The 26546-nt window shown below is 44.4% G+C and overlaps 1 protein-coding gene across 2 annotated transcripts in view; it reads left to right on the plus strand.

Moving 5' to 3' along the window:
- Positions 1-26546, plus strand: part of LOC126284297 (uncharacterized) — a 234281-nt gene that overhangs the window by 194620 nt on the left and 13115 nt on the right. For both annotated transcript variants that reach the window (XM_049983128.1, XM_049983129.1), the window contains exons 3-5: positions 11419-11528; positions 19617-19689; positions 20841-21146. In XM_049983128.1, the coding sequence (XP_049839085.1) occupies positions 11419-11528; positions 19617-19689; positions 20841-21146 (489 nt within the window). The remainder of the gene's footprint in view (positions 1-11418; positions 11529-19616; positions 19690-20840; positions 21147-26546) is intronic.

Here is a 26546-nt window from a genome sequence, read left to right on the forward strand (position 1 = left end):
ATGGTACAAAATCATTCCGTCTACGATTGAAATGCCCCATCTAGCAACAGCAACACAGTCACCGTTTCCGTAAAAGGCCTTCATAGCCACTGCTCGTTCAGACCTGCTCCAGTGCTCCATCTCAGCAAATGGAAAACCTATCTGAAACGTAAAAAACATTCAGTGTTGCCACAAATCCCACTCCGCTTTCAGAGACTAATCAAAACAGCCCATTTTTCTGCCACACCCTGTACAATCCTAACAATGAAATCTACTGGTAACGGAATTTTTTTACGGTCAATGGTAATCGAAGGAAGTAAGAGGGTGCTTCGCCCCTTTTTCAGAAGCCTACTGTATGTATCACGAATTTCCATAAAACCTTATTTCGGTATCTCGAACAGTTTTGCAGGCGCACGCTGTACACGCTAAACAGCTGAGCTGCTCAAGTTTTTGCAACTGGTTTGTCAGATGTGGAACCAGTTACAAAGGCGTCGACTGGGTACTAATCGGCCTTCCCGGTTCTTCGAACTCGTGCTTCCGCGACGGCAGCTCTCGGCCTATCGGCGTTCCCACCAGCTCAGCTGTTGCTAGTCCTTCGCTGCGCGGCCTGGAGACGAAGGGGAAGGAGGGCGGGTAGAGGGAGGGCATCGTCCTTCCACGGCGCCTGCGCGGTGCTCCCCTCCCCCTCCCTCGCACGTTTTTGTGTTACGCAAGCGCGGCGCAGTGTGGACGCTCGCCCATTACGTAAAGTGGGAAACCTATGCTCGCGTCGGGCACCCACTGCGTACTGCACGCTGCGTTAAACCGGAGAGTACGGGTCAGCCTGTGACGGGAACCGCGGTCATTGACACGCGGTGCACCACGGAAAAAGCGACGCACTCCGTTCGGCCCTGCCCACACCGTTACGGTCCGGGGCGAAGGCATCGAAGCGTGAAACAGGACAGGGCTGCTTCTGTCCGAATTCCTCAGCTCTTGTCAATGACTTGACTGACTGGCTGTTATTGTGACGATTAAAGCTCCCTTTTATTTTACACCAGCTCAATACCTGGCGCTGTCCGGGTATGTACAGTATTTATTCCAGTCTTCTATTAGTTCATTCCTCCTTTCCCCTGTCACTGTCCATTTCCTCTTCCGCCTTATCTTTGTCCATATCTTCCTTCCCTCCCTCTGTTTGCCCCCCCCCCCCCTTTCTCTCCATATTATCACGCTCATCGCAACAGGAGGTTGGTGTTTCTTATCTCCACAGCATTTCTTTTCAGACAGTAACTAATACACTATGTTATCAAAAGTATCCGGCTGAAAATGAAAAGTTCGTGGCGCTCTCCATCGGTAATGCTGGAATTCAGTATAGTGTTGGCCCACCATTAGCCTTGACGACAGCTTCCATACTCACAGGCATACGTTCAATCAGGTGCTGGAACGTTTCTTGGGGAATGGCAGCCCATTCTTTACGGAGTGCTGCATTGAGGAGAGGTATCAATGTCGGTGGGCGAGGCCTGTCACAAAGTCGGCGCTCCAAAACATCCCAGAGGTCAGGACTCTGTGTAGCCAGTCCATTACAGGGATGTCCGCCACAGGCCGTGTGTTACGAACAGGTCCTCGATCGTGTTGAAAGATGCAATCGCCATCCCCGAATCGCTCTTCAACAATGGGAAGCAAAAAGGTGCTTAAAACATCAATGTAGGCCTGTGCTGTGATAGTGCTACTCAAAACTACAAGGGGTGCAAGCCCCCTCCATGAAAAATACGACCACACCATAACATCACCGCCTCCGAATTTTACTGTTTGCACTACACACGCTGGCAGATGACGTTTACCGTGCACTCGCCATACCCACACCCTGCCATCGGATCGCCACATCGTGTACTGTGATTCTTCACTCACACAACGTTTTTCCACTATTCAATGTTCCAATGTTTACGCTACTTACTCCAAGCGAGGTATCGTTTGGCATTTGCCAGCGTGATGTGTGGCTTATGAGCAGCCGCTCGACCATTAAATCCAAGTTTTCTCACCTCCCACCTGTCATGGTACTTGCAGTGGATCCTGATGCAGTTTGGAATTTCGGTGTGTTAGGTCTGGATAGATGTCTGCCTATTACACAATATGACCCTCTGCAACTGTCATCGGTCTCTGTCAGTCAACAGACGAGGTCGGCCTGTGCGCATTTTTGCTGTACGTGTCCCTTCACGTTTCCACTTCTCTATCACATCATAAACAGTGGACCTAGGGGTGTTTAGGAGTGTGGAAATCTCGCGTTCAGCTGTATGACACAAGTGACACCCAATCACATGACCACGTTCGAAGTACGCGATTTCCGCGGAGCGCCCCATTCTGCTCTCTCACGACGCTAATGACTACTGAGGTCGCTGATATGGATTACCTGGCAATAGATGGTAGCACAATGCACCTAAAATGAAAAATACTTTTGATCAGATAGTACATGTGTACCAAATTTGATTGAAATCGTTTCATGGGTTTGGGATGAGCTTTTTACCCGTGGCTTCTCCCGCATACGCACTTGTGAAACATATTTCAGACATGTTTAATAAATTTCAAACGTATTTGTACACTTATTTCACCTAGCGAATTTCACCCTGCAATTACATCTTCACACAGCAAGATATTCATGACTTTGTATCTCCTGAAATACATTAATATAATTTTGCAGGTATATTCTGTGGTATACGAGTCTACTGTCTGCAAAATGTGTTGTAAATAGAGTCAGCAGTAAAGAAATCAGACGCCGGAGTGGCCGCGCGGTTTGAGGCGCCATGTCACGAATTGCGCGGCCCCTCCCGCCGGAGGTTCGAGTCCTCCCTCGGGCATGGGTGTTGTTCTTAGCATAAGTTAGCTTAAGTAGTGTGTCAGTCTAGGGACCGATGACCTCAGCAGTTTGGTCCCTTAGGAATTCACGCACATTTGAACATTTTGAAAGAATTCACAAAATAAAATGTCAAGTGTGATGCGGGAGTTTTTTATGTATCTCAGTATCTGAAATCATATTTCCTGAACTATGTGTCATATAACGATAAATTTTTGTAGGTTCTTTCAGCAGCATTTGTGGATATTGCCTGGTAAACGTGTTGTGGATAATCTAGAAGAAAAAAGTAATAAATTAAAACATCATGCATGATGCGACAGTTTTTCAAGCATCTAAGCATTTTATGTCAAATTTCCTGAACTACGTGTCGCATAACGACAATTTTTTTTAGGTGCATTCAGCGGCGTATGTGGATACTGCGTGAGAAATGTGTTGCGAATAGAGTTAGTAGCAAAGAAGTAATAAATTTGAACGTCATGTATGAAGTGGCAGTTTTTCATGCGCGTCAGCGTTTGTGACGGCTGTGGCCCCCTCTCTAACTTCAATCATGACACTGAGTTCTAAATAAAGGGATGTGTTTCAGAGCAGCAGCGATGAGCCTACTGCCTATTCCAAAATTCCCTGTCTTAAATGGCTCTGAGCACTATGAGACTTGACTTCTGAGGTCATCAGTCCCCTAGAACTTAGAACTACTTAAACCTAACTAATCTAAGGACACCACACACATCCATGCCCGAGGCAGGATTCGAACCTGCGACCGTAGTGGGCGCTCGGTTCCAGACTGTAGTGCCTAGAATCGCCTGTCTTAAATCCATTTCCCGCTGATAACTCTGAATGTCAATGTTTTACGTTAATTAGTTAAGTGAAGAAGACAAACGCATAACTTTTCACTATTTCTTTGCACTTTCCAACGGTAAGAACTACGATATTTTCTTCATTAGTTTTTCGAGTAATTCCAATATTTCATAAACATTTTTGTGTCTAAAGAACGGTATACAAAGAGAACAGTGTGGAGTTTTTTCTAAACTCGAGATCAATAAAGGGTTAAATTCTGAGCCAACATACTACTACGTCACAAATCCATTTCTTATGGGTTTCATCTAAAAACAGTAAGGAATTACACAGGCTGCAAAATTTCCCAGGTGTTTGATCCCAAGGTTTACTTGTATTGGCACTGTGTTCCATGTACCAGAAACCAGTCAAAACATGTCTCTATATTATTACATTTACTACGTAATCACAGTTCACAAATACTGACACAAAATCAAAAGGCATCGGTCATATTTTCCCAGTGATGCCAACCTAACTATGGAAGACAATTGCCAAAAAACAGGTACTGTCCGTCAAAACGACATTAACAGAATTACCTGTGGTGTCTCTTAAAAATGTATATATAGACATGCTTCTCCCTACCAGTTTAGGGGATGTGAGATCGAAAAACCGAAGTATAAATATGTACTTCATGGCGGCGTTAAGCTGTCTGATGGCGAGCACTATTTTAATTTACATTACTTTTTACATAACAGAGTTTGTCCTTCGTATATTAAATTAATCGTAATGTATATTAATGTGGTAACAAAAATATATGAGTCCACTATTCCCTTCACACTTTGTTCTACCATCGTAGCAAAATAAAATAAAAATAACTTTTTACTAAATTTAAAACGACTGTAAAATGATGCGTAAGATGGCTCGCCTTAAAAGAATTTTTGTGGTATTTCCAAAACTGGTCTTAGATTTTTCGAATACGTAACATTTCCTTAGTTATGGGTAGTTATGGATATTTCAATGTTATGGTTAATGTTTGATTAATATTTTTTCGCCTGATGCGTTTAGGTTACACTTGAATATGTGAAACAATCTTTTGTTGTCTAGCATCTGTCTATTGAATGTCAATAGTCGAAGGCATTTCAGCCGTGACTCATGCGCATTTACAAAACTACATCATTTACTTATTATATTTTATATATTAAATAAGCAATGACAGAAAACGGAACAATTATTAGCTGAAACGGGCAAATTGAAATTGGTAGCTAAATGTGCTTGTATAAAGAAACCGTTCAATACAAATGAAACATAGCTAGCTTTATTAAATGAAGAAGGCATTAACATTCACTAACACTTCTACTGTCACTTATGGGTGCGCAGTTCTTCTAGCACTTCAAACTTGGGCGGGCTTGAGGTGGACTTCTGTGTCACTTCCAACGTTTTGATGGACCAAGTTCCTCGATGACACAGAAATGCCTTGATAGTAGAATAAGGGTAAGTAGACTGAGGGGGTCACAGGCCGACCTGTTCTTCCAACAGTGAGCCAGTTGACTCCACTACAGTTCTTGCAAATGCAAGAATATTTCAAACTGGGTTTTCTGCATACGCTCCGCCACAGCTCAACATACATGAGCACAAAACAACGTGAAGAACAAACTCAGGTGTTGCATCTTGGCTCATTACAACAGGTCTCCGACCGTGGCTACTGGGAGTCCAATCGTATTTCTCAGGACGTTTCCAGCTTCATTGGACTTGCTGGTAACTCCGTAATAAATCATGTCGTGAGGGCAACCTTGCATGATTCAGTTTTCTTTCTGGTAGAGTTGGCAAATGGTTGGTACTGCATATTGTCTAGAGTCTTCGAACTACTGACACCTCTACTGTACAATGGGATAATAAACTTTTCTACAGCTGTTGTAGCTGAACTACTGACACCTCTACTATACAATGCGATAATAAACTTTTCTACAGCTGTTGTGTACTTCACGGATAGTGTCTGGTTCCCTGAGTGCGCCAAGTGCAGAGTTTAGGTGTTCATGTGTGTTACTAATGTTACAAAACCTCATTTTTCCTTGACCGGAAAAAGCAGATATTTTAGTACATCCATTAATGGCATGATGATGAGCGTATGGCATTGGTGGCCGGGAGACCCCTCGCGGAGCGGTTCGGCCGCCGCTCCACAATTTCTTCAACGCCACTACGGCAACTTGCGAGTGAATGAAGATGAAAGACACACAACACCTAGTCATCTTGAGGCAGAGAAAAATCCCTGAACCCCGCAGGGAATCGAACCCGAGACCCCGTGCGCGGGAAGCGAGAACGCTACCGCAAGACCACGAATTTGTAGGATGCAGTTCCTGGCTTTCGAAAGAATAAATTTTCGATGTCTTGGCCTAAACGAGTCACGAGCGCAACGAGGTCGGCATCTTCTCAAACTACGACCGCACTTCAAAAACGTAGGTGTTTTGCCATTTTGCACAAAGTTTGAAAAACTTGGGTGCAGAAACAAGTTGTAGTAGACAAATCTGTAGATAATTTTGTGCACTTTCAAAAAGGAAATAGACGCCAAAGCAATTGGAGCACAAGAAATTGAGTTTATTTTTTTTTAACTGAGGAAGTCACAGATTTTTGAGGTTTTTTGACTACAGAAAGTTTAACCTACATACATTTGTTGGCAAAACTTGGTTTTCCCAGTCATATGACCGAGTTAACTTCTACCCCGCCTTTTGCAAGGTATAGGCTTTGTCCTGACTGTCTGACTGGACTAAACGGCTTTGCTGGTATTATAATCGCCCTCAAGGACGCAATCCGCGGGCCGCTGCCAGTGCATTCGCCTCGCGCGGTGGCAGCGCCGATGCCCCCGTTACAGCGCCGTCAAGGTCAGACGTAACGGTGCTCCCCCGTCTTCTCGGCCAAACAGTTTACGCAGCGGGCGGGTACTCCGTTTGCGATCGCAGCGGAGAAACAAACACTGCAGTGTGGAGCCGCTCTTGTAAGCAAAGCCTCCGGTTACGTACCTGAGGCCGCATAGGCTAAACACGCGGGATTATATTACACAAGGTCAGCAGGCAACTGCTGCACTGGACTGATTCGATAAATCAACGAGAAGCTATATACGTAGTAAAGGACTTTTGCTATTTGGGGAGCAATATAACTGATGATGGTCGAAGTAGAGAGGATATAAACTGTACACTGGCAATGGCAAAGAAAGCGTTTCTGAAGATCAGAAATTTGTTAACATCGAGTATAGGTTTAAGTGTCAAGAAGTCGTTTCTGAAAGTATTTGTATGGAGTGTAGCCATGTATGGAAGTGAAACGTGGACGATAAATAGTTTAGACAAGAAGAGAATAGAAGCTTTCGAAATGTGGTGCTACAGAAGAATGCTGAAGATTAGATGGGTAGATCACATAACTAATGAGGAGGTATTAGATAGAATTGGAGAGAAGACGAGTTTGTGGCGCAACTTGACAAGAAGAGGGACCGGTTAGTAGGACATGTGCTGAGGCATCGTGGGATCACAAATTTACAAAATACACTAAGCAGATTCAGAAGGATGTAGGTTGCAGTAAGTACTGGGTGATGAAGAAGCTTGCGCAGCATAGAGTAGCATGGAGAGCTGCATCAAGCCAGTCTCAGAACTGAAGACCACAACAACAACAAACAACATATACGAGGACTGTTAAAAATGTATCCGACTTTATTTTTCATTGTTGAAATCAACAATGGTACCAAGATGCGCGCGCCCTTCTGTTTGTAGACACACGTAGTGCACATGCCTGATTGTTTCACTACTGCGGAAACAACCAGTCCCTGGCTAGCCGTCGACTAGTGAAGACGTGTAAGTGGCAGTCGTCGGATTTTGTGTTATGGGAAAAATGACAGAAAATGCGGAACAACGTTATTGCATAAATTTTTGTTTTAAGCTTGGCAAAGCTCAAGTTGAAACAATCCGCAAGGTTTGACAAGTGTTTGGGGACAAAGCAATGGGTACCACACAAATAAAAGAGTGGTACAACCGCTTCAAAGATAGCTACTAATCAGAGAATAATGAAGCAAGTTCATGTAGGCCAGGGGTCTCCAAACTACGGCCCGCGGGCCGAAACCGGCCCGCCAAATATTTGAGGTGGTACCTATACTGCCAACAATTGAGTTTCGAGGCCTATCGCGAATACACCGCGACATTGTCGGAGCTCTATCTTTACAAAGCGGAAGGTCATGCTTAAACATGTGGCTATCCACAATGAACAGACAGACCATTCTCCGTGCGATAGTGAAAAAAAAGAACGGTTAAAAGACTAGTTTGGGGAAAACATTTAAAGTAAAAAAATTCTTTGCATTTTATTCTACTCACGAGTCTGGTGCAAGTCTTCCAAATGGACGGCACTTCGGCGAATAGCCTTAGTAATCAATCATTATGGAAGATGCTTCTTAAGCGAGGTTTCACTTTCTTTTCATTACGTTGTAAATACGTTTCGCAGTAATAGGGTTGCTAAAATTGATTTTGAGATTTCGATAAGTTTACAGGACGCTTTCGTGAAGAATGTGCAGTGACATACTTTTTTGTTGGTGAAATTCGCCAGAATAAAATACGCCAGAATTTCGGTAAGGTACGTCCACCAATCAAAATTATGTAATTAAATAAAAATCGTAGTTCGTTTCAGTGCTAGCTATTGCCACAACCTTAGATTTTTGCGATTTCATCTTTTCTTCAGCCTTACATTACGGTGATCATGGAGTGCTAGGGTGCTTTAATCCCACTAGGTAAATCTTGGCCCTTACGACTTCATGGAGGAGTCAATGTGGCCCGCGGACAAAGAGTTTGGAAACCCCTGATGTAGGCCATCAGCATTCCGCATATGAGGTTGCTGTTGATCACCTAAGGACCCTGGTGATGCGTGATAGACGAATCACGATCGGAGAAGTTGCAGCAGAGGTTAAAATTAGTATTGGATCTATTGATTTCATTTTAACGGAACATTTGGACCTCGGAAGGATCTCAGCAAAGTTTCTGTCAAAAGTTACTAACAACTCAGCAGAAGTAACTTCTTTCGGAGCCGGCCGGAGTGGCCGAGCGGTTCTCGGCGGTTCAGACTGGAACCACGCGACCGCTACGGTCGCAGGTTCGAATCCTGCCTCCAGCATGGATGAGTGATGTCCTTAGGTTCGTTGGGTTTAACTAGTTCCAAATTCTAGCGGACTGATGACCTCAGCCGTTATGTGCCATAGTGCTCAGAGCCATTTGAACTTCGTTCGGAGATCGCACAGGACATTCCATATACTGTGAACAGTAATTGACACAGTGATAAGTGGTGATGAGTCCTGGGTTTATGAGCACGGCCCAGAAATAAAGTTCCAGTCATCGCATTGGAAGCATCCCGAGATCCAAAAAAGCGAGACAGATCCGCAGTTATGAGAAAGTCATGCTGACCATCTTTTTGGGCTCCAATGGAGTGTTCCATGACGAATACATCCCACAAGGTAGTAATGATAATAAGGAGTACAACGAAGATGTTCTGTGTCGCCTTCGTGAAGCAGTGAGACGCAAAGGGCTGAACTTGGGGCAGCTGGCAGTTCGAACCTTCACCACGGAACAAACCTGCTCTTCGTCGTCAATTAATTCAGAGATTTCTGGACAAACACAACAAGGCTGTAGTTTGGCGGCCTCCCTGTTCCCCTGATTTAGCACCGAGTAACTTCTGACTTTTGCCTAAACTGAAAAAAAGACTCTGAAAGTGACCAGATTTCAGGACAGGGAAGACATTATGCAGAATTAGGAGCAGCTGCACACCATACTAAAACTGGTTTTCCAGCGATGTTTCTAGAAGTGGCAGCAGAGTTGGGAGAGGAGTATAGAAGCTGAAGGACACTACTTTGCAGGCGAATAGTGTCAAACAGTTGCATCTGAGTACTAAATGATTTGATAAATAAAAGTCGGATACTTTCTGAACAACCCTCTTAGAACTTCACGCCAGAAAATGATTTATGTGCATGTAACATAATTTTCTGACCACTCATATGTGTCAGCCTTGTTCGCTATTGCAGTCGTCTCGGTTTCCTCCCTCGTAAATGGGTGATGGTCGGAGTCAAAATGGCTGATTTTAATGACACGTCGTTTCCTCATGACAGACGGGGCTTTCCAACATCCGTCGCAGAGACATTCCTAAAAGTACTGCCATAATACAAAACCTTACAAAAACTCTATAAGCGGGGGAAGGAAATCGTCAATCAAAATGCCTACATTCTGCTCCTAATTCTGAGTGATAAGAAGGCCTAAATTTATATCTATAAAGAGCAGTCAAACGAAGACGAGACAGATGGAGAAAAAGCTAAGGAAGCAGACAATTATTTCAAAAGTAATCGCCTAACTGTTAATACATGTGTCCTAGTGTGAGACAAGATGTTCAGTGCCCTCATAGAACATATTCTTTTTTTAATAATTTATTACCTTTCGGAACGTCCCCGTACAGCCATCTCAACACAGGAAATGTTATATTACAGTTTGTCCTGACGATTCATGGTAGATATTAATTTAAATCGTACCCTGGTACAAAGTTACATAGGCTTAACAAAGGACTGTTTCGAAATGTTTGCCGTTGCCTGCGGAACCATGGTTGTACCCAAGCGTGCACCTATTTGTCAGAAGCAAATCGACGGTCACGAATGTAATTCTTCAGGGCTCCTAAAATATGGAAATCGTCTGGGGAGAGATTGGGACTGTATGGAGGCTGTGTAAGGGCTTTCCAGCGAACCTTCGGCAGCATGGTCGATACAGCCTTTGCAATATGTGGACGGGCTTTATCCTGCAACACAATGATGCTATTTCGATTAGGCTTCCACCGTACAGTCAATCTCTCCCCATGCGATTTCCAAATTTTGGAGCCTTGAAGAAAGACATTCATGGCCGTAGATTTGCTTCGGACGAAGAGGTGCACGTCTGGATACAATCATGCATCCCTGGGAAACGACAAACACTTTTCCATGAGGGCACTGACCGTCTTGTCTCCAAGTGGGATATATGTATTAACTGTTATGGCGATTACTTTTGTAATAATAAATAGTTTACTTACTTTTCTTTCATCTGTCTCGCTTTCATTTGACTGCCCCTTACACGATATATTAGGAACATAAAGGATCCAAGACAGCGTTTTGCGTCATACCAATTTCAAATTTAGAACAACAGAATAACTACAATAAACATGAAAGAACCACTTAAACCATATTACGTTGAAAGATTCGCGAAACCAGCTATTAAATACAGATAAAGAGCCTGATATGTCATGTGTAGACAAACCTGCTACACCTGATTTATAATTCCAATATTTTTTATTGGGGTCTTCATACTGATCATCATAAAACAAATGCGACAATACGCTGTGATAAGAATTACTAGAATTACAAATAGATAGGCTGAATGGGTATGGGCACGAATGCCATAAGAGAGGCCAATAGATAGCGAAGGACGTAATTGCCTAAACTGTGACGAATAGCGAAATTTGAGCTATCAAAAAAGTGTATATTTGCGCCTAACTTCCCGATGCCAAAGTCTCAGCTTACACAAAATCGTAAAACATCGAGTCGTCGACCGTAGAAATGTATCTTTATCGCCAGACTCGGAAGTTGATTGTTTATTCTATACATATGATGGCAGAACGTCAGCAAATGTCCGTTGCTACAAAACAATTTTTTAAGAAAGCTTCAACAGCTTTCGGCATTTTCATCACCTTCTGACTGTCTGCCCTTATATTATGTAGATCATTATTCGTATTTTGAGATCTTCCTCTAGCTGTAAATGCAGCAGCTGGTCCGGTCAGAGGTTAATATTGCTCACCTTTCTCTGTTTCGGCAGATGATGACCAGGACCAAGATGCAGTGCTTCGGGAATGTGCTGCAGCCATCACTATCGAGGACTTCTTCAGGAAGCCAGACCACGACGAGCTGTCCGCCATCAAAGCACAGGTACGCACACCAGCGGAGCTGCAAACGGTTCTCTCTCCCAGAGCAGCGGCATTCCCGGGTAGGCGAATAATTCTTTGTCGATACTCTTTGTCTGTCAACTTCCATGGTTAGAACCGCAGAACTGTGTTTGTGCCACAAGAAACAGGAAGCTGATCGTCGGTTAGACTACTGCAGTCTGTTTCTCTAACAGCTAAAGACATCGAATCACAGCAGTTACAAATAAGACACTCTGTTTGGAGAAACAGACTTTGTTGGAGAGCTGAACTGTCGCTACCCGCTTTGCTCTGAAACAGTTATCGTATTTCTACAAACTATATTTTCCGCCCTATCTGACAAGACAAACTTCTAGGTGTACCGCTGAGATTTTTTTTTTTTTTTTTTTTTTGGCGTTTAGTATATTATGTGCGGCCCAAAAATACTCATTGTCTTCCAGGGTGCCCAGGTGAGCTAAAAGGCTGGATACTTCTGCATTAAATGTTCTGACTTTTTCCAAACCGATATTGAACTTATATGTCTCTATGACTGAGTACGCCCTTGACAGCAGTCGTGGAAATACACTCCTGGAAATTGAAATAAGAACACCGTGAATTCATTGTCCCAGGAAGGGGAAACTTTATTGACACATTCCTGGGGTCAGATACATCACATGATCACACTGACAGAACCACAGGCACATAGACACAGGCAACAGAGCATGCACAATGTTGGCACTAGAAAAGTGTATATCCACCTTTCGCAGCAATGCAGGCTGCTATTCTCCCACGGAGACGATCGTAGAGATGCTGGATGTAGTCCTGTGGAACGGCTTGCCATGCCATTTCCACCTGGCGCCTCAGTTGGACCAGCGTTCGTGCTGGACGTGCAGACAGCGTGAGACGACGCTTCATCCAGTCCCAAACATGCTCAATGGGGGACAGATCCGGAGATCTTGCTGGCCAGGGTAGTTGACTTAGACCTTCTAGAGCACGTTCGGTGGCACGGGATACATGCGGACGTGCATTGTCCTGTTGGAACAGCAAGTTCCCTTGCCGGTCTAGGAATGGTAGAACGATGGGTTCGATGACGGTTTGGATGTACCGTGCACTATTCAGTGTCCCCTCGACGATCACCAGAGGTGTACGGCCAGTGTAGGAGATCGCTCCCCACACCATGATGCCGGGTGTTGGCCCTGTGTGCCTCGGTCGTATGCAGTCCTGATTGTGGCGCTCACCTGCACGGCGCCAAACACGCATACGACCATCATTGGCACCAAGGCAGAAGCGACTCTCATCGCTGAAGACGACACGTCTCCATTCGTCCCTCCAGTCACGCCTGTCGCGACACCACTGGAGGCGGGCTACACGATGTTGGGGCGTGAGCGGAAGACGGCCTAACGGTGTGCGGGACCGTAGCCCAGCTTCATGGAGACGGTTGCGAATGGTCCTCGCCGATACCCCAGGAGCAACAGTGTCCCTAATTTGCTGGGAAGTGGCGGTGCGGTCCCCTACGGCACTGCGTAGGATCCTACGCTCTTGGCGTGCATCCTTGCGTCGCTGCGGTCCGGACCCAGGTCGACGGGCACGTGCACCTTCCGCCGACCACTGGCGACAACATCGATGTACTGTGGAGGCCTCACGCCCCACGTGTTGAGCAATTCGGCGGTACGTCCACCCGGCCTCCGGCATGCCCACTATACGCCCTCGCTCAAAGTCCGTCAACTGCACATACGGTTCACGTCCACGCTGTCGCGGCATGCTACCAGTGTTAAAGACTGCGATGGAGCTCCGTATGCCACGGCAAACTGGCTGACACTGACGGCGGCGGTGCACAAATGCTGCGCAGCTAGCGCCATTCGACGGCCAACACCGCGGTTCCTGGTGTGTCCGCTGTGCCGTGCGTGTGATCATTGCTTGTACAGCCCTCTCGCAGTGTCCGGAGCAAGTATGGTGGGTCTGACACACCGGTGTCAATGTGTTCTTTTTTTCCATTTCCAGGAGTGTATTTTATCAAAAAAAGTATCCAATAGCTGAGCAGTATTTGTATTTTACGGATACGCGTGTTAACAATGTAAAAGTGATCAAAATTGTTATAGTTCAAAAACAGCGGAATGAAATTTTTTCTGTATGAATCACACTTTTTACTTACTAGTTCTTGAAGATAAGCATACAGTCAACAATGTTGCTGGTTCTAAGCATGACGCGTTTCAGGAATATCGTCTCCTCTTATTCAAATGGACAGCTGTACATGAATCACTACCAAAGACAACTGCGCGAATACATTTAACTCCGCAACGATTATCTTTCACACGCATCTGTTTACGTCATGGGCAAAGATCCGAAAGTTTTGCACGCGGTTTAAATCGCAAGTCTATCTACGAGAACATGCATATATTACACTGTCTTATCACGTATAATTATTAATTAGTTGTAGAAGTGTAGGACTACATACACACACAGCAGTAGTAATAGCAAATAGTAATGTTTATTATTTTATTTGCAAAACCAGTTTCCGGCATGACTCCCACATTCACTAGCTTAAAATGTTCCTCCTACAATTTTAGGTAATTAAGAAATTCTAGAAACGGTCTGTAGCGGAATGTTTGCATGGTGATACCTTCAAAACAAATTTAAAAAGTTACTATATTGCTGCTATGAAACGTAATGTTAGGCAGTACTTACGCGAATATTGCCTGGTGGCCCATGCTTGAAATGCATTTTGCTTGCAACGCGCGCCACAAACACCAGTAGCTACGCTGTAGCACGTTAACAAGATTCATCATTTACGTTTGAAGGGCAAAGATGATATGCATAAAAGCGAAGGTATAAAATACGTAAAACTCGGCATTCATGTAGGCCGATACACTATTTCAGATTAAATGCGCTTTTGTGGTACAGATTTTGTACATAAAATACATTTTAATTTCATACATAAAAATATAAATAATCTTATCACTGCGATACGCTACTTAACGTTTAATATATTTATCATTGTCAGTCTACAGGAACTATACATGGGTTAAAAAGCTTGGTCTTTCATTGATCTTTGATAGTTTGGAGTCATTTGATTTTCAACTGTCGCATGGGTCACTTATTTAACAGCAGCTTTTTACTAGAATGGTTGGTTGGTTGTTTGGGGAAGGAGACCAGACAGCGAGGTCATCGGTCTCATCGGATTAGGGAAGGGCGGGGAAGGAAGTCGGCCGTGCCCTTTGAAAGGAACCATCCCGGCATTTGCCTGGAGCGATTTAGGGAAATCACCGAAAACCTAAATCAGGATGGCCGGACATGGGATTGAACCGTCGTCCTCCCGAATGCGAGTCCAGTGTCTATCCACTGCGCCAACTCGCTCGCTTTTACTAGAATGAAGGTAATCGTATATTATACAAATCTTAACCGTATGTATTTCTAAAATTATGTTTGGTTGTGTTGTACTCAATCGAAGAGTATGGATAAAATGAGGGCAGACGCTAAACTTCAGGCTGGTATTATCCCGGAAGAAAGGAAACAGGAGCTGTGGTAGCGCCTGTTTCGGATAAGCTACGAACTACATACATTATGTGATCAAAAGAACCCGGACACTTGGCGGAAAATGACTTACAAGTTCATGGCGCCCTCCATCGGTAATGTTCGACTTCAATATGGTGTTGGCCCACCCTTAGCCTTGATGACAGCTTCCACTCTCGCAGGCATACGTTCAATCAGCTGCTGGAAGGTTCCTTGGGCAATTGCAGCCCATTCATCGCGGAGTGCTGCACTGAGGAGAGGTTTCGATATCGGTCGGTGAGGCCTAGCATGACGTCGCAGTTCCAAAACATCCCAGAGGTGTTCTATAGTATTCAAGTCAGGACTCTGTGCAGTCCCTTACAGGGATATTATTGTCGTGTAAGCACTCCGCCGCAGGCCGTGCATTATGAACAGGTGCTCGATCGTGTTGAAAGATGCAATCGCCATTCCCCAATTGCTCTTCAACAGTGTGAAGCAAGAAGGTGCTTAAAACATCAGTGTAGGTCTGTGCTGTAATAGTGCCACGCAGAACAACAAGGGGTGCAGGACCTCTCCATGAAAAGCACGATCACACCAAAACACCACAGCCTCTGAATTTTACTGTTGACACTACAAACGCTGGCAGATGACGTTCACCGGGCATTCGCCATACCCACTCCCTGCCATCGGACCGCTACATTGTGTACCGTGATTCGTCACTTCACACAACGTTTTTCCACTGTTCAATCGTCCAATGTTTAAGCTCCTTCCACCATGCGAGGCGTCGTTTAGCATTTACCGCCGTGATGGGGCTTATGAGCAGACGCTCGACCATCAAATCCATGCTTTCTCACCTCCTGCCTAGCTGTCACAGTACTTCCAGTGGATCCTGATGCAGTTTGGAATTTCTGTGTGATGGTCTAGATAGATGTCTGCCTATTACACATATTACGACCTCTGTCAGTCAACATTCGAGGTCGGCCTGTACGCTTTTGTGCTGTACGTGTCTCTTCACGTTTCCACTTCACTATCACATCGGAAACAGTGGACCTAGGACGTTTAGGAGTGTGGAAATCTCGCGTATAGACATACGACACAATTGACACCCAACCACCTGAACACGTTCGAAGTCTGTGAATTCCGTGGAGCGCCCCATTCTGCTCACTCACGATGTCTAGTGACTACTGAGGTCGCTGATATGGAGTACCTGGCAGTAGGTTTGCAGCACAATGCACCTAATATAAAAAACGCATGTTTTGGGGGTGTTCGAATAGTTTTGATCACATAGTGTAGTTTCAGATGGTCTAAAATTTTGCGTATTTTAAAAGTGTAAATTAAATGAGATTTGTTGTGCTATTACTGCGATAAAAATACAATAACTGTGATTTACAGTGAGGACGTTATCACATGGTGCATGGCATAAGATTTTTTTTTTCGGAAGCTGTAGCATTTTCCAAGATGGGTGTTAGGTTGGGACCTAAGAAGACGGCTTAAGCTCCTGTGAGTGAAACCAGCGGCAATGAATTGTCCTATCGTCACTTTCCCTCGCGCAAGGCCGTTTCTAAGAGGGTGGGAGGAGGGAGGGATCGTGCCACCACCCAGGGCGGCATGTTTTTTAAGAAATAAATTAACATCACGAGTTCGAGTCTCGGTCCGGCATACAGTTTTAATCTGCCAGGAAGTTTCAACACAATAAAAGTTTTGCATAAATGAAGAATTGTGAAAAATAAGTTGGAAATACAAATAATTCATAAAATCAAGTACCTTACTGGAAATTATTTGCGGTATTGTGAAACAGAAGATATATGAAGCGCTGCAGTTGCCACTTTGGGCGCGTCTTTCAAAGTAGCAAAGCTTGCTAGTGGCAGTGTTGCTAACTCGGTTTCTACCATGCGCCTAACAACATTGAAATTTACCTACACCAGCCTGAAAGGACCTACAGAAGTGGAAAACCTTACTGAAAAGAAATTAAGATAAATGCCAGCATACGGTGGCCTCACAGTTCTTATACAGCAACCTTGAGCACTATAGCAGCATATCTGAGAAAAGTAGTTTATAGTAGATAAATAAAGAATAGTACTGTACTATTTGCACTGCCCGCCACATTCCATAATCTTTTGAATCCAGACATTGTGATTAAACTGCGTTTGGACTTGGGAAGATGCATGGAATCCTTCCCACACAACCCCTTTCTTTTGGATCTGCCATTAATACCATTTAGATTGCTCTTCGTCTTGCCATGCTCCTGCAAATTAGTTTTGCCTACTTTGTCTGTAGCTTATTTTAAGTTTTTACTCATTAGTGTTTCTTTCTCGGTGCTCAATCCATAAACAGTAAAAATTAATATTAAGATCATACGGGAAATACCATTAAACTTTATTTTGGATCTGCAGCAACTAAACAGCTCGGCAGAACTGTTTACCCAGTTTCGTCGTATTTCACACTGTTTGCGTTCCAACAACTTCATTTAAAATTTAACTGTTACTTTTCCCTACATTAAAGAAAAGCTGCTTTCAAAAGTGCTTGTTTTGAGCCATAAGTCGAGGTTGTGGCATACTGGAAAGCACGCCTTCTCGATATCCGACCATGACCGTTTTTCGTTGTAAGCTACGGACATAATAAATAGGTAATGGCGATTTACACTCTTTTTTCAACAAATAAAACATTCATGTGTAAATTTCTCGCTCTCCTATTACTTTCCACTATGTAGAGTAGAAGTGCAGGGTGACAATTATTGAACAATGTGAAAAAGAATAAATGTATATTAGTTGCGAACTACGGCGTGCACACACTTTCTTCAATTTGTAAACGTCACTACAGATATTCGGATTTAGGTTATGACATGTTCGATATGGTTGTCGTCGTTGGAGATGATGTGACGCAGACGAGTAGCGAAATTCTGTATGACCCGCTGAAGTGTCGGAACATCGATGCTGTCGATGACCTCCTGAGTAACTGTCTTCAGTTCAGAAACGATTTTGGTGTTATTGCTGCCTTTGATACAGCCCCACAAAAAGGAGTCGCTTGTGTTCAGATCCGGAGAATATGGCGGGCAATCGAGGCCCATGCCAGTGGCCCCTGGGTACAGAATGCGGTCCCCGAAGTGCTCCTCCAGGACATCAAACACTATCCTGCTACAATGGTGTCGATCTCCGTCTTGCATGAACCACATCTTGTCGAAATCAGGGTCACTTTGGATGATGGGGATGAAATTATCTTCCAAAACTTTCACGCCCCATTCGGTAGTCACCGTGCCATCAAGGAATACCGCATCCGATTATTCCGAAATGCGGTTTCTCAGACCCCCAAATGCGCCAATTTTGCTTATTGACGAACCCATCCAAATGAAAGTGGACTTCGTTACTAAAGCAAACCATGATGCACGTACCATTTCCCATCATGCCCCGCGGCCAAACGTGTAGTCTGAACGTCCCAACGCAAACCGTTCAGAAATTATGACGGTTTCATATCATATAGTTCAATAAATGTCATTCTGTACGACCGATACAGCAGACAACGCAGTAATCAGCTGTGCTGGTTGTTAGAGGCCTCGCGCCACACACTCCACTCTACTCAGTGAACGATAAAAGCTGTTTACTTGTATAATCAGCGATTGACATAATTTAATTTTAGTTGCCGTAATTAATTTTGGAGCTATAGCTCAAAATGTACTACACTGAAAAATGTTTCGTTGCTGCACTGACTGATGCCCATACCTGGCTCTGATTTTAAGGACGTATTCACGTCAAAAAGGCGTACGAGTAAGTGTGATGTGTCTGAAAATGAGAGGATTTGGGGGGGGGGGGGGGTCTTGAAATTTTCACATTGGGTAGCAAAATTCCTGGAGCAGCCCCTGCGCCTCAGGTTTGGCGTTTCTTTAATTGTAAGTCACGCTTTTCAGGTGTTGGTTAAAAATCAAATGGCTCCAAGCACTATGGGACTTGAATGAGATTTTCACTCTGCAGCGGAGTGAAAATCTCATTCTGGAAACATCCCCCAGGCTGTGGCTAAGCCATGTCTCCGCAATATCATTTCTTTCAGGAGTGCTAGTTCTGCAAGGTTCGCAGGAGAGCTTCTGTAAAGTTTGGAAGGTAGGAGACGAGATACTGGCAGCAGTAAAGCTGTGAGTACCGGGCGTGAGTCGTGCTTCGGTAGCTCAGATGGTAGAGCACTTGCCCGCGAAAGGCAAAGGTCCCGAGTTCGAGTCTCGGTCGGGCACACAGTTTTAATCTGCCAGGAAGTTTCACTATGGGACTTAACATCTGAGGTCATCAGTCCCCTAGACTTAGAGCTGCTTAAACCTAACTGACCTAAGGACATCACATGCATCCATGCCAGTGGTAGGATTCGAACCTGCGACCGTAGCAGCCGCCTGGTTCCGGAATGAAGCGCCTAGAACCGCTCGGCCACAGATGCCGGCAGATGTTGGTTACAATGGGCCTTAAGAGCACAGTCAACATTTATTTGCACTCTCCACTGTCTGTCATGTAATACATACTAGTATCATTAAATCTGTCCCAGATGTCTGCTAAAGTTGTACCGACGTTTTGTTTAAGTAACGCAATCTCCTATTCTCCAAAATTCAGATTTTTAGCTAGAAACTGTAGAAAATATTTGTTTGTTTCAGAAGGGCGTGTCGCTTCTGGGCAGAGCAGGAATTCAGGATGCCTACGATCGTCTCTATGACGCCCTTGTCGCAGGTACGTTTGAAACAATAACGCCTGTATAATACTTATTGGCTCCTATCACTGCGTATTTGTCGTATGTTTCTGAGTGGTGTGCTGCTCCTTTGTATATGACGTCAGAACGTAGTTTCTTCTTCATGTGCTGCTCCTTTGTATACGACGTCAGAACGTAGTTTCTTCTTCATACTATTTCGCTTTCACCCACAGTACGCGTGCAGTACTGCTTTCAGTACAATGTTTAGATAACAATTCTACAAGTTTCAAAGTCTTTTTTTGCGCACAGCCATCAATATTGTTCAAAAATTACGGAACAACTTTTTGTTAGAAGTACAACTTTTGAAGTGTTCCTATGATTACATTCAAAAGATCTATATCGCGAACGTAATTATAGCATCAACTGCCTGATCCAGGAAGATACAGAAATGTTGCTTTTCGCAGAAACATAGATTTATTATTGAACAACACATCACTTAAAGAGGTTTTCATCGCCACCGTCAGCTATTTGAAATTCTTTGCTGAAGAAAGGTCTCCTCCAGAATCTTACAGTTACATGTATCCATGCCGCTCCAGCCTGTTTTCTGTCGGTCTGGAATATGTATATGCCATATGTATATGCCAAAGCGTGCGCGAGTAATGAGTGAATGGGCAAATGTCTATAAGGTACATTACATATATAGAGTTGTGGACAGTTGGGGATGTGAGTCTCACGGGAAGCGTGCAAGGGATAAGTTCCTGCAGTCGCGCTAATCACCTGTGTCCTCGGTGGCTCAGATGGATAGAGCGTCTGCCACGTAAGCAGGAGGATCCTGGTTCGAGTCCAAGTCGGGGCACACATTTTCAACTGTCCACATCGAGGTATATCAACAACACCTGTGGGCAGCTGAGGGTTGCAGTTAGTCATCATTTATTGCTGGGAAAAGCTGCACGGTCAACAACAGTAATCTGTTCTTTCGAGAAATGTTACTGTCTTCATATATATTCCATCTCCATTCTTATACGGAGGAACAACTCTACATAACTTCAGTACAATGGGGAAAATACGTTAAACACAGCAGCACGTAGCCAAATAATTTGACAAACACGCGAAGTCTGTCAAATTGTCTGCAGAGGTCGTAACAAGTGAGCAGCAGAGCAGGGCATTACAGGAGCTGTTTCGTGTTTTGCAGGGGAATCGTGCGCAGGCCAGCTGGCGCTGCAGCTGGCGGCGGTGGTGGGAGCCGGCGCCGGGGGCGGGTGCGGGGGTGGCGGGGGCGCGGCGCCGGCGGCGTGCGTGCCGCTGCTGGCGGCGGCGTGCCGGAGGCTGCTGCGGGACTCCGCGTTCCCGCTGGCGGCGGCCGTGGCGCGCGTTGCTGCCGCCGCCGTGTGCCGCCGCCCCTCTGAGGCGGCGCTGCTGCTGGCCGCCAGCGTCGGGCACCTCGACGACGCGGCCGACCTGACGCGCGAGCTGCTGCACGCCGGGGCGCCCGTCTGGGGTCAGTACGCCTGCCGTGTCGCCCCGCAACGGCCTTGTGACGTCACATTAGTCGCCTTGTCCGCCTCAGCTCGCTGCAGGGCCTACAGGAAATTAGTATGTCAATGAAAATCTCCCACTAAAGGTCTTAACTTTGTCGTGTGCTGTCGACAACTCGCACGCATTTCAATGCACAGTTAAGAATCATTAAACTCTTCTGAAACAGTCTCCCTGCCAGAGATGGCTGTGTGTTCTCGGAACACCTCCTGTGTTACGCGCTGTGATGTACAGCTCGTCTTTCCTGTGATCTTCACACGAGACCGTGTGACGACAAGTTGTGTGGGACCAGCTGACACCTTCAAAACTGCCATTCCCGTCAGTTTAAAGCGAGAGCAGTCAGGGAGAGGAAAAACATGTGTTAATGACACAACCGTCTTGAAGTAAATTATTGAAAGTCCAAAATATACATTACTGGTGAATACAATTAAACTTCCTGGCAGATTAAAACTGTGTGCCTGACCGAGACTCGGACCCGGGACCTTTGCCTTTTGCGGGCAAGTGCTCTACCGACTGAGCTACCCGAGCACGACTCACGCCCTGTCCTCACAGCTTTACTTCTGCCAGTACCTCGTCTCCTACATTCCAAACTTTACAGAAGTTCTCCTGCGAACCTTGCAGAACTAGCACTCCTGAAAGAAAGGGTATTGTGGAGACATGGCTTAGCCACAGCCTGGGGGATATTTCCAGAATGAGATTTTCACTCTGCAGCAGAGTGTGCACTAATATGAAACTTCCTGGCAGATTAAAACTGTGTGCCAGACCGAGACTCGAACTCGGGACCTTTGCATATCTCAGGAAAGTGCTCCACCACACAGTTTTAATCTGCCGGGAAATTTCATATCAGCGCACACTCCGCTGCAGAGTGAAAATCTCATTCTGGTGAATACAATGTTTGTGTTTACGCATTCGTGTTTGAAGGACATTGTAACGTGACGATACAGAAACAACATAAAGCGTGCGTGCCTTGATGGGCTAAAATGATGACAAAATATTTGTTTCTCCCTCTGCAAGAATCGCAAAATGTACGAGCGTAGTACTTTTGGACTCCGTGACGTATGGAAGTTGGTCCTGGAGACTCAGATAACCGAAGTGGTTAAGGCGACCACAAACAATAAGTGGAAATTCGGGTTCGAGTCCAGTTCTGACGCTGATTTTCATTTGTTGCAAACAGCAGATGTCAATACAGATTTGCAAAATGCAAATCCATTTCATAATATGAGGAGCATTCAGTGAGCAATCCAACACATTTTTTTCTTTGCCAATATCTGTTGAAAAAATTTGTTGTGGGAGATTATGGAATATTCCCATTTCTGCCCCTATAGTTTAACAGGGTTCCAATAAGTAGCAGCAATTATACATAGGCTTCAAAATGGCATCTCTAACGAGGGTACATTCTAAACTGAGAGCTTTCCTTGAGTTTCTTTTGGCAGAAAACCAGAGCACCACAGATAGGCACTTGCAGAATGTCTTCAGGGGCCTGGCAGTGAATGAAAGCACGGCGAGCCATCGGGCGAGGTATCCGTCACCTACCCGACAAGGTTGCACAAACGTATCCAATATCCCATGTGTCAGCCAGCCACACACACAGCTGTGACTCCTACAATGTTGGAACATGTGAACAGTCTCATTAGAGGTGAGTTCTACTGTCACAAAAATGCAAACCAACTTATCATTCTCTGTGACAACACAAGGCCTCACACAAGTCTGTGCAACTGAGAGGATCTCACAAAACTTTATTGGACTGTTCTTCTTCATCTGTGCTGCAGCCCCATCTGTTTGGCCCAATGAAAGGTGCACTCCGTGTGAAGGAGTACCTGGCTGACAGGGAGGTTATTGATGCAGCAAGATATTGGTTTTGAGTTGACCATTAGAGTGGTACTACATGGGCATACAGCCCCCCCCCCCCCCCCCCCTCCCCCAGTAAGGTGCCTTAAGACCATCACATTGAATGAAGATTACATTGAAAAATATGGTTTTGTAGCCAAAAGTGACTGGAATAATACGATGTATTGGAACACCAAGTAAAACCAACCATGTTTCAGAAAAAAATGTTGCATTACGTATTGAATGCCCATTGTAATTACCACAGCTGTAATCGAAAGGACAACACTCATTTCTCCAGATATGCATGTATGTGTTTTTGGAGCCTGTGTGGATGTACTTTTTACATTTACATTTCATTTAATGTGAAGATGTCATACTGCTGCTGTGACAAACCAACTGTTGTTGTACAGTTTGTTTACTCCAAGATGATGATTTTCTGCCTGTTGTCTATGTCGCACCCATGGATGGTGAAACATTTTGTTCAATTTGTGATCTGTTGTCCCTAATCCAGATTGTGACTGTCATTTAGGTAAGTTTATGGTTTTATACTTTTTAATGCCTGTCAACTGAAATGCCTGTAGCAGCAGAAAACATTAGTAAAGTCGCAAAGGTGTGCCACAAAGATACCCAGGATGTGGCAAACATGGTGAATAGTTTTCATAGTCTGCAATTTGCTGAACTTGTCACACATGAAGGAATTGCAATGCAGAAAAAAAATTAGAAACCAGTATTCCTACGTCAATCCAACAATTCACTAATTCGTGACCAGTTCAGCAAATTGCAGACTATACAAATCAATAAAGTTGGCCACAGGTACTGGTAATCTCGGCACAGCACTAGTGTAATGTGTGTAGATTGTAGGTCCTCCCTGTTGCTACTGCCCTCTAACCCATCCAGTCAGCATTTCAGCTGTGGTGCATAAACTATGGAGCACTACAGAAATGCTCATTGTGTGGTGGTGGTGGCACAGTGTGGTGGCATCATTTTGTCAGGCAAGTTGAGCGTCTCCTGTATGGAGACAACTGGAAGGTCATCTGCCGATGATGTCATGGCAACTATTGCTGGTGCCTCCAATGTAGCCTATATTTTATTGGACACTTTTGAAACTTGTTTGTTGTTTGATCTTAATGCAGTGCCAATGTTACTTGCACTTGCAATAGTAAATGCTATTTCCAAATAAGCAACAATAAATTGTTCAAACCTACAATTGTTTCTACTACACTGCATATAGTCCACCAAAATTCTGAAGAGTATTCTCTCTCCTTGTTTCTCAGTACAGCATTTTTGCTTAGTCTGGCAATTTGGTGTAGCAAGTAATTAATTCAGCTTTTAGAATAAGATGACCTTGATGATGTGGCAGGTGCTCCGTAATATCCGAAACAAATGGTGTTGCCAGCTGGTCTAAATTGCTGATTGCTAATGTAGATTGTTCATGATCATTAGTAATTTGTTGGTGCATGAAAATATTTTTCCTAACTGTGAACCAACTTTGTGGTTGGTCGGGCATACACAGCTAACAGGGTGTGATAAAACAATCTGAACCAGCTGACAGGCACTTCATTGCTCCTGAATGCAGTTGTGATATAGATGAATACACCTGATATCACCATTTTCAAATCTGGCTTAACATTGCCTCAAAGCACGGCAGAAAGTTAATATACATGGCAGTATGTAGTTGTAATTTTTGTTTGTGTTCATTGTACCGAATAGGTATCAGGCACTGTTTTAGTATTTGGTTCTTTGCACACTTCTGAAATTTTACGAAGAACTGTTGATCCCCATCATAATGTACTGAAGTCAAACCTGAATAACAACAAGAATGAGTACACTAAAAACCCAGAGTGTGTAAGTAAGATTTTTCATACATGTAATAGGATACACAATATAAGATTAGGAACAAAATCAAAATACAAAAACCAGAAGACTACTGGATCAATGTCTCTAAACAAAACACTAGAAGATTACATAAGAAATGGAAAGAGTAGTGTAGAAGGTGACAGATTACCAAAAATACTCGACAAAAAGAGTAGAGAATATCAAACAGTGGAAACATCAGACAGGAATATCAATGTAGGAAAAGACAGATTGCTACTTACCGTAAAGAAGACATGTCAAGCTGCAGACAGACATAATTTGAAGACACTCACATAAAGTTTTCAGCCACAGCCTCCACCAGTAAAAAAAGAGACACACAGAACATTCACACACACACACACACACACACACACACACACACACACACACACACACACACACACAAGCAAGTACGCCTCAGACACACACACAACATCCGAGTCCAGCATCTCGGGCTGGAGGATATGACAGACTTACATTGCACTACCACCTTTTGAATGCTTTTTGGAAATGTATAGAATGAAATCCACCTGTTAACTTGAGTTCGTAATTTGTACACTGAAGAGCAAAGAAACAGGTACACCTGCTTAATATAATGTAGGGTCACGCAAGCAAAAGTGTTGCATCAAGATGTGGCATGGACTCAAATGATATCTGAAGTAATGCTGGAGGAAACTGACACCATGAATCCTGCAGGGCTGTCCATAAATTCATAAGAGTTCGAGGGGGTGGAGATCTCGCCTGAACAGCAAGTTGCAAGGCTTCCCAGCTGTGCTCAATAGTGTTCATTTCAGGGGAGTTTGGTGGTCAGCAGAAGTGTGTAAACTGAGACGAGTATTCCTGGAGCTACACTGTAGCAATCCTGGACATGTGGGGTGTCACATTGTCCTGATGAAATTGCCCAGGTCTTTCAGAATGCACAAAGGACATGAGTGGATGCAGATAATCACATGGGATGCTTACACATGTTTCACCTGTCAGAGTTGTATCTAGACATTTCAGGGGTCCCATATCACTCCAACAGCACATGCCCCACACCATTACAGAGCCTCCGCCAGCTTGAACAGTCCACTGCTGACATGCAGGATCCACGGATATATGATGTTGTCTCCATACCCATAAACATCCGCCTGCTCGATGCAATTTGAGACAAGACTCCTCCAATCAGGCAACATATTTCCAGTCATGGACAGTCCAATGTCAGTGTTGACAGGTGCAGGTGAGGTGTAAAGCTTTGTGTTGTTCAGTCATCAAAAGTACATGAGTGGTCTTTGGCTCCAAAAGCCCATATTGATGCTGTTTCATTGAATGGTTTGCATACCAGTACTTGTTGACAGTCTCGTTGAATGATTCCCTTCAGTTGTCATTGGTCCTTTCTTGCGGGTTCTTTTGCCGGCCACAGCAATGTCAGAGATTTAATGTTTTACCAGATTCCTGATATTCACAGTACATTTGTGTAATGGTTGTACGTGAAAATCCCCCCCTTCATCGCTACCTGAGAGATGCTGCGTCTCATCGCTTATCCGCTGACTGTAACACCATGTCAAAACTCACTTAAATCTTGATAACCTGCCCTTGTAGCAGCAGCAACCGATCTAACAACTGTTGCAGGCGCTTGTCGTATCATATAGGTGTTGCCGACCACAGCGCCATTTTCTGCCTGTTTACATATCTCTGTATTTGA

This window comes from Schistocerca gregaria, chromosome 8 (assembly GCF_023897955.1).
Source record: "Schistocerca gregaria isolate iqSchGreg1 chromosome 8, iqSchGreg1.2, whole genome shotgun sequence".
NCBI lineage: Eukaryota > Metazoa > Arthropoda > Insecta > Orthoptera > Acrididae > Schistocerca > Schistocerca gregaria.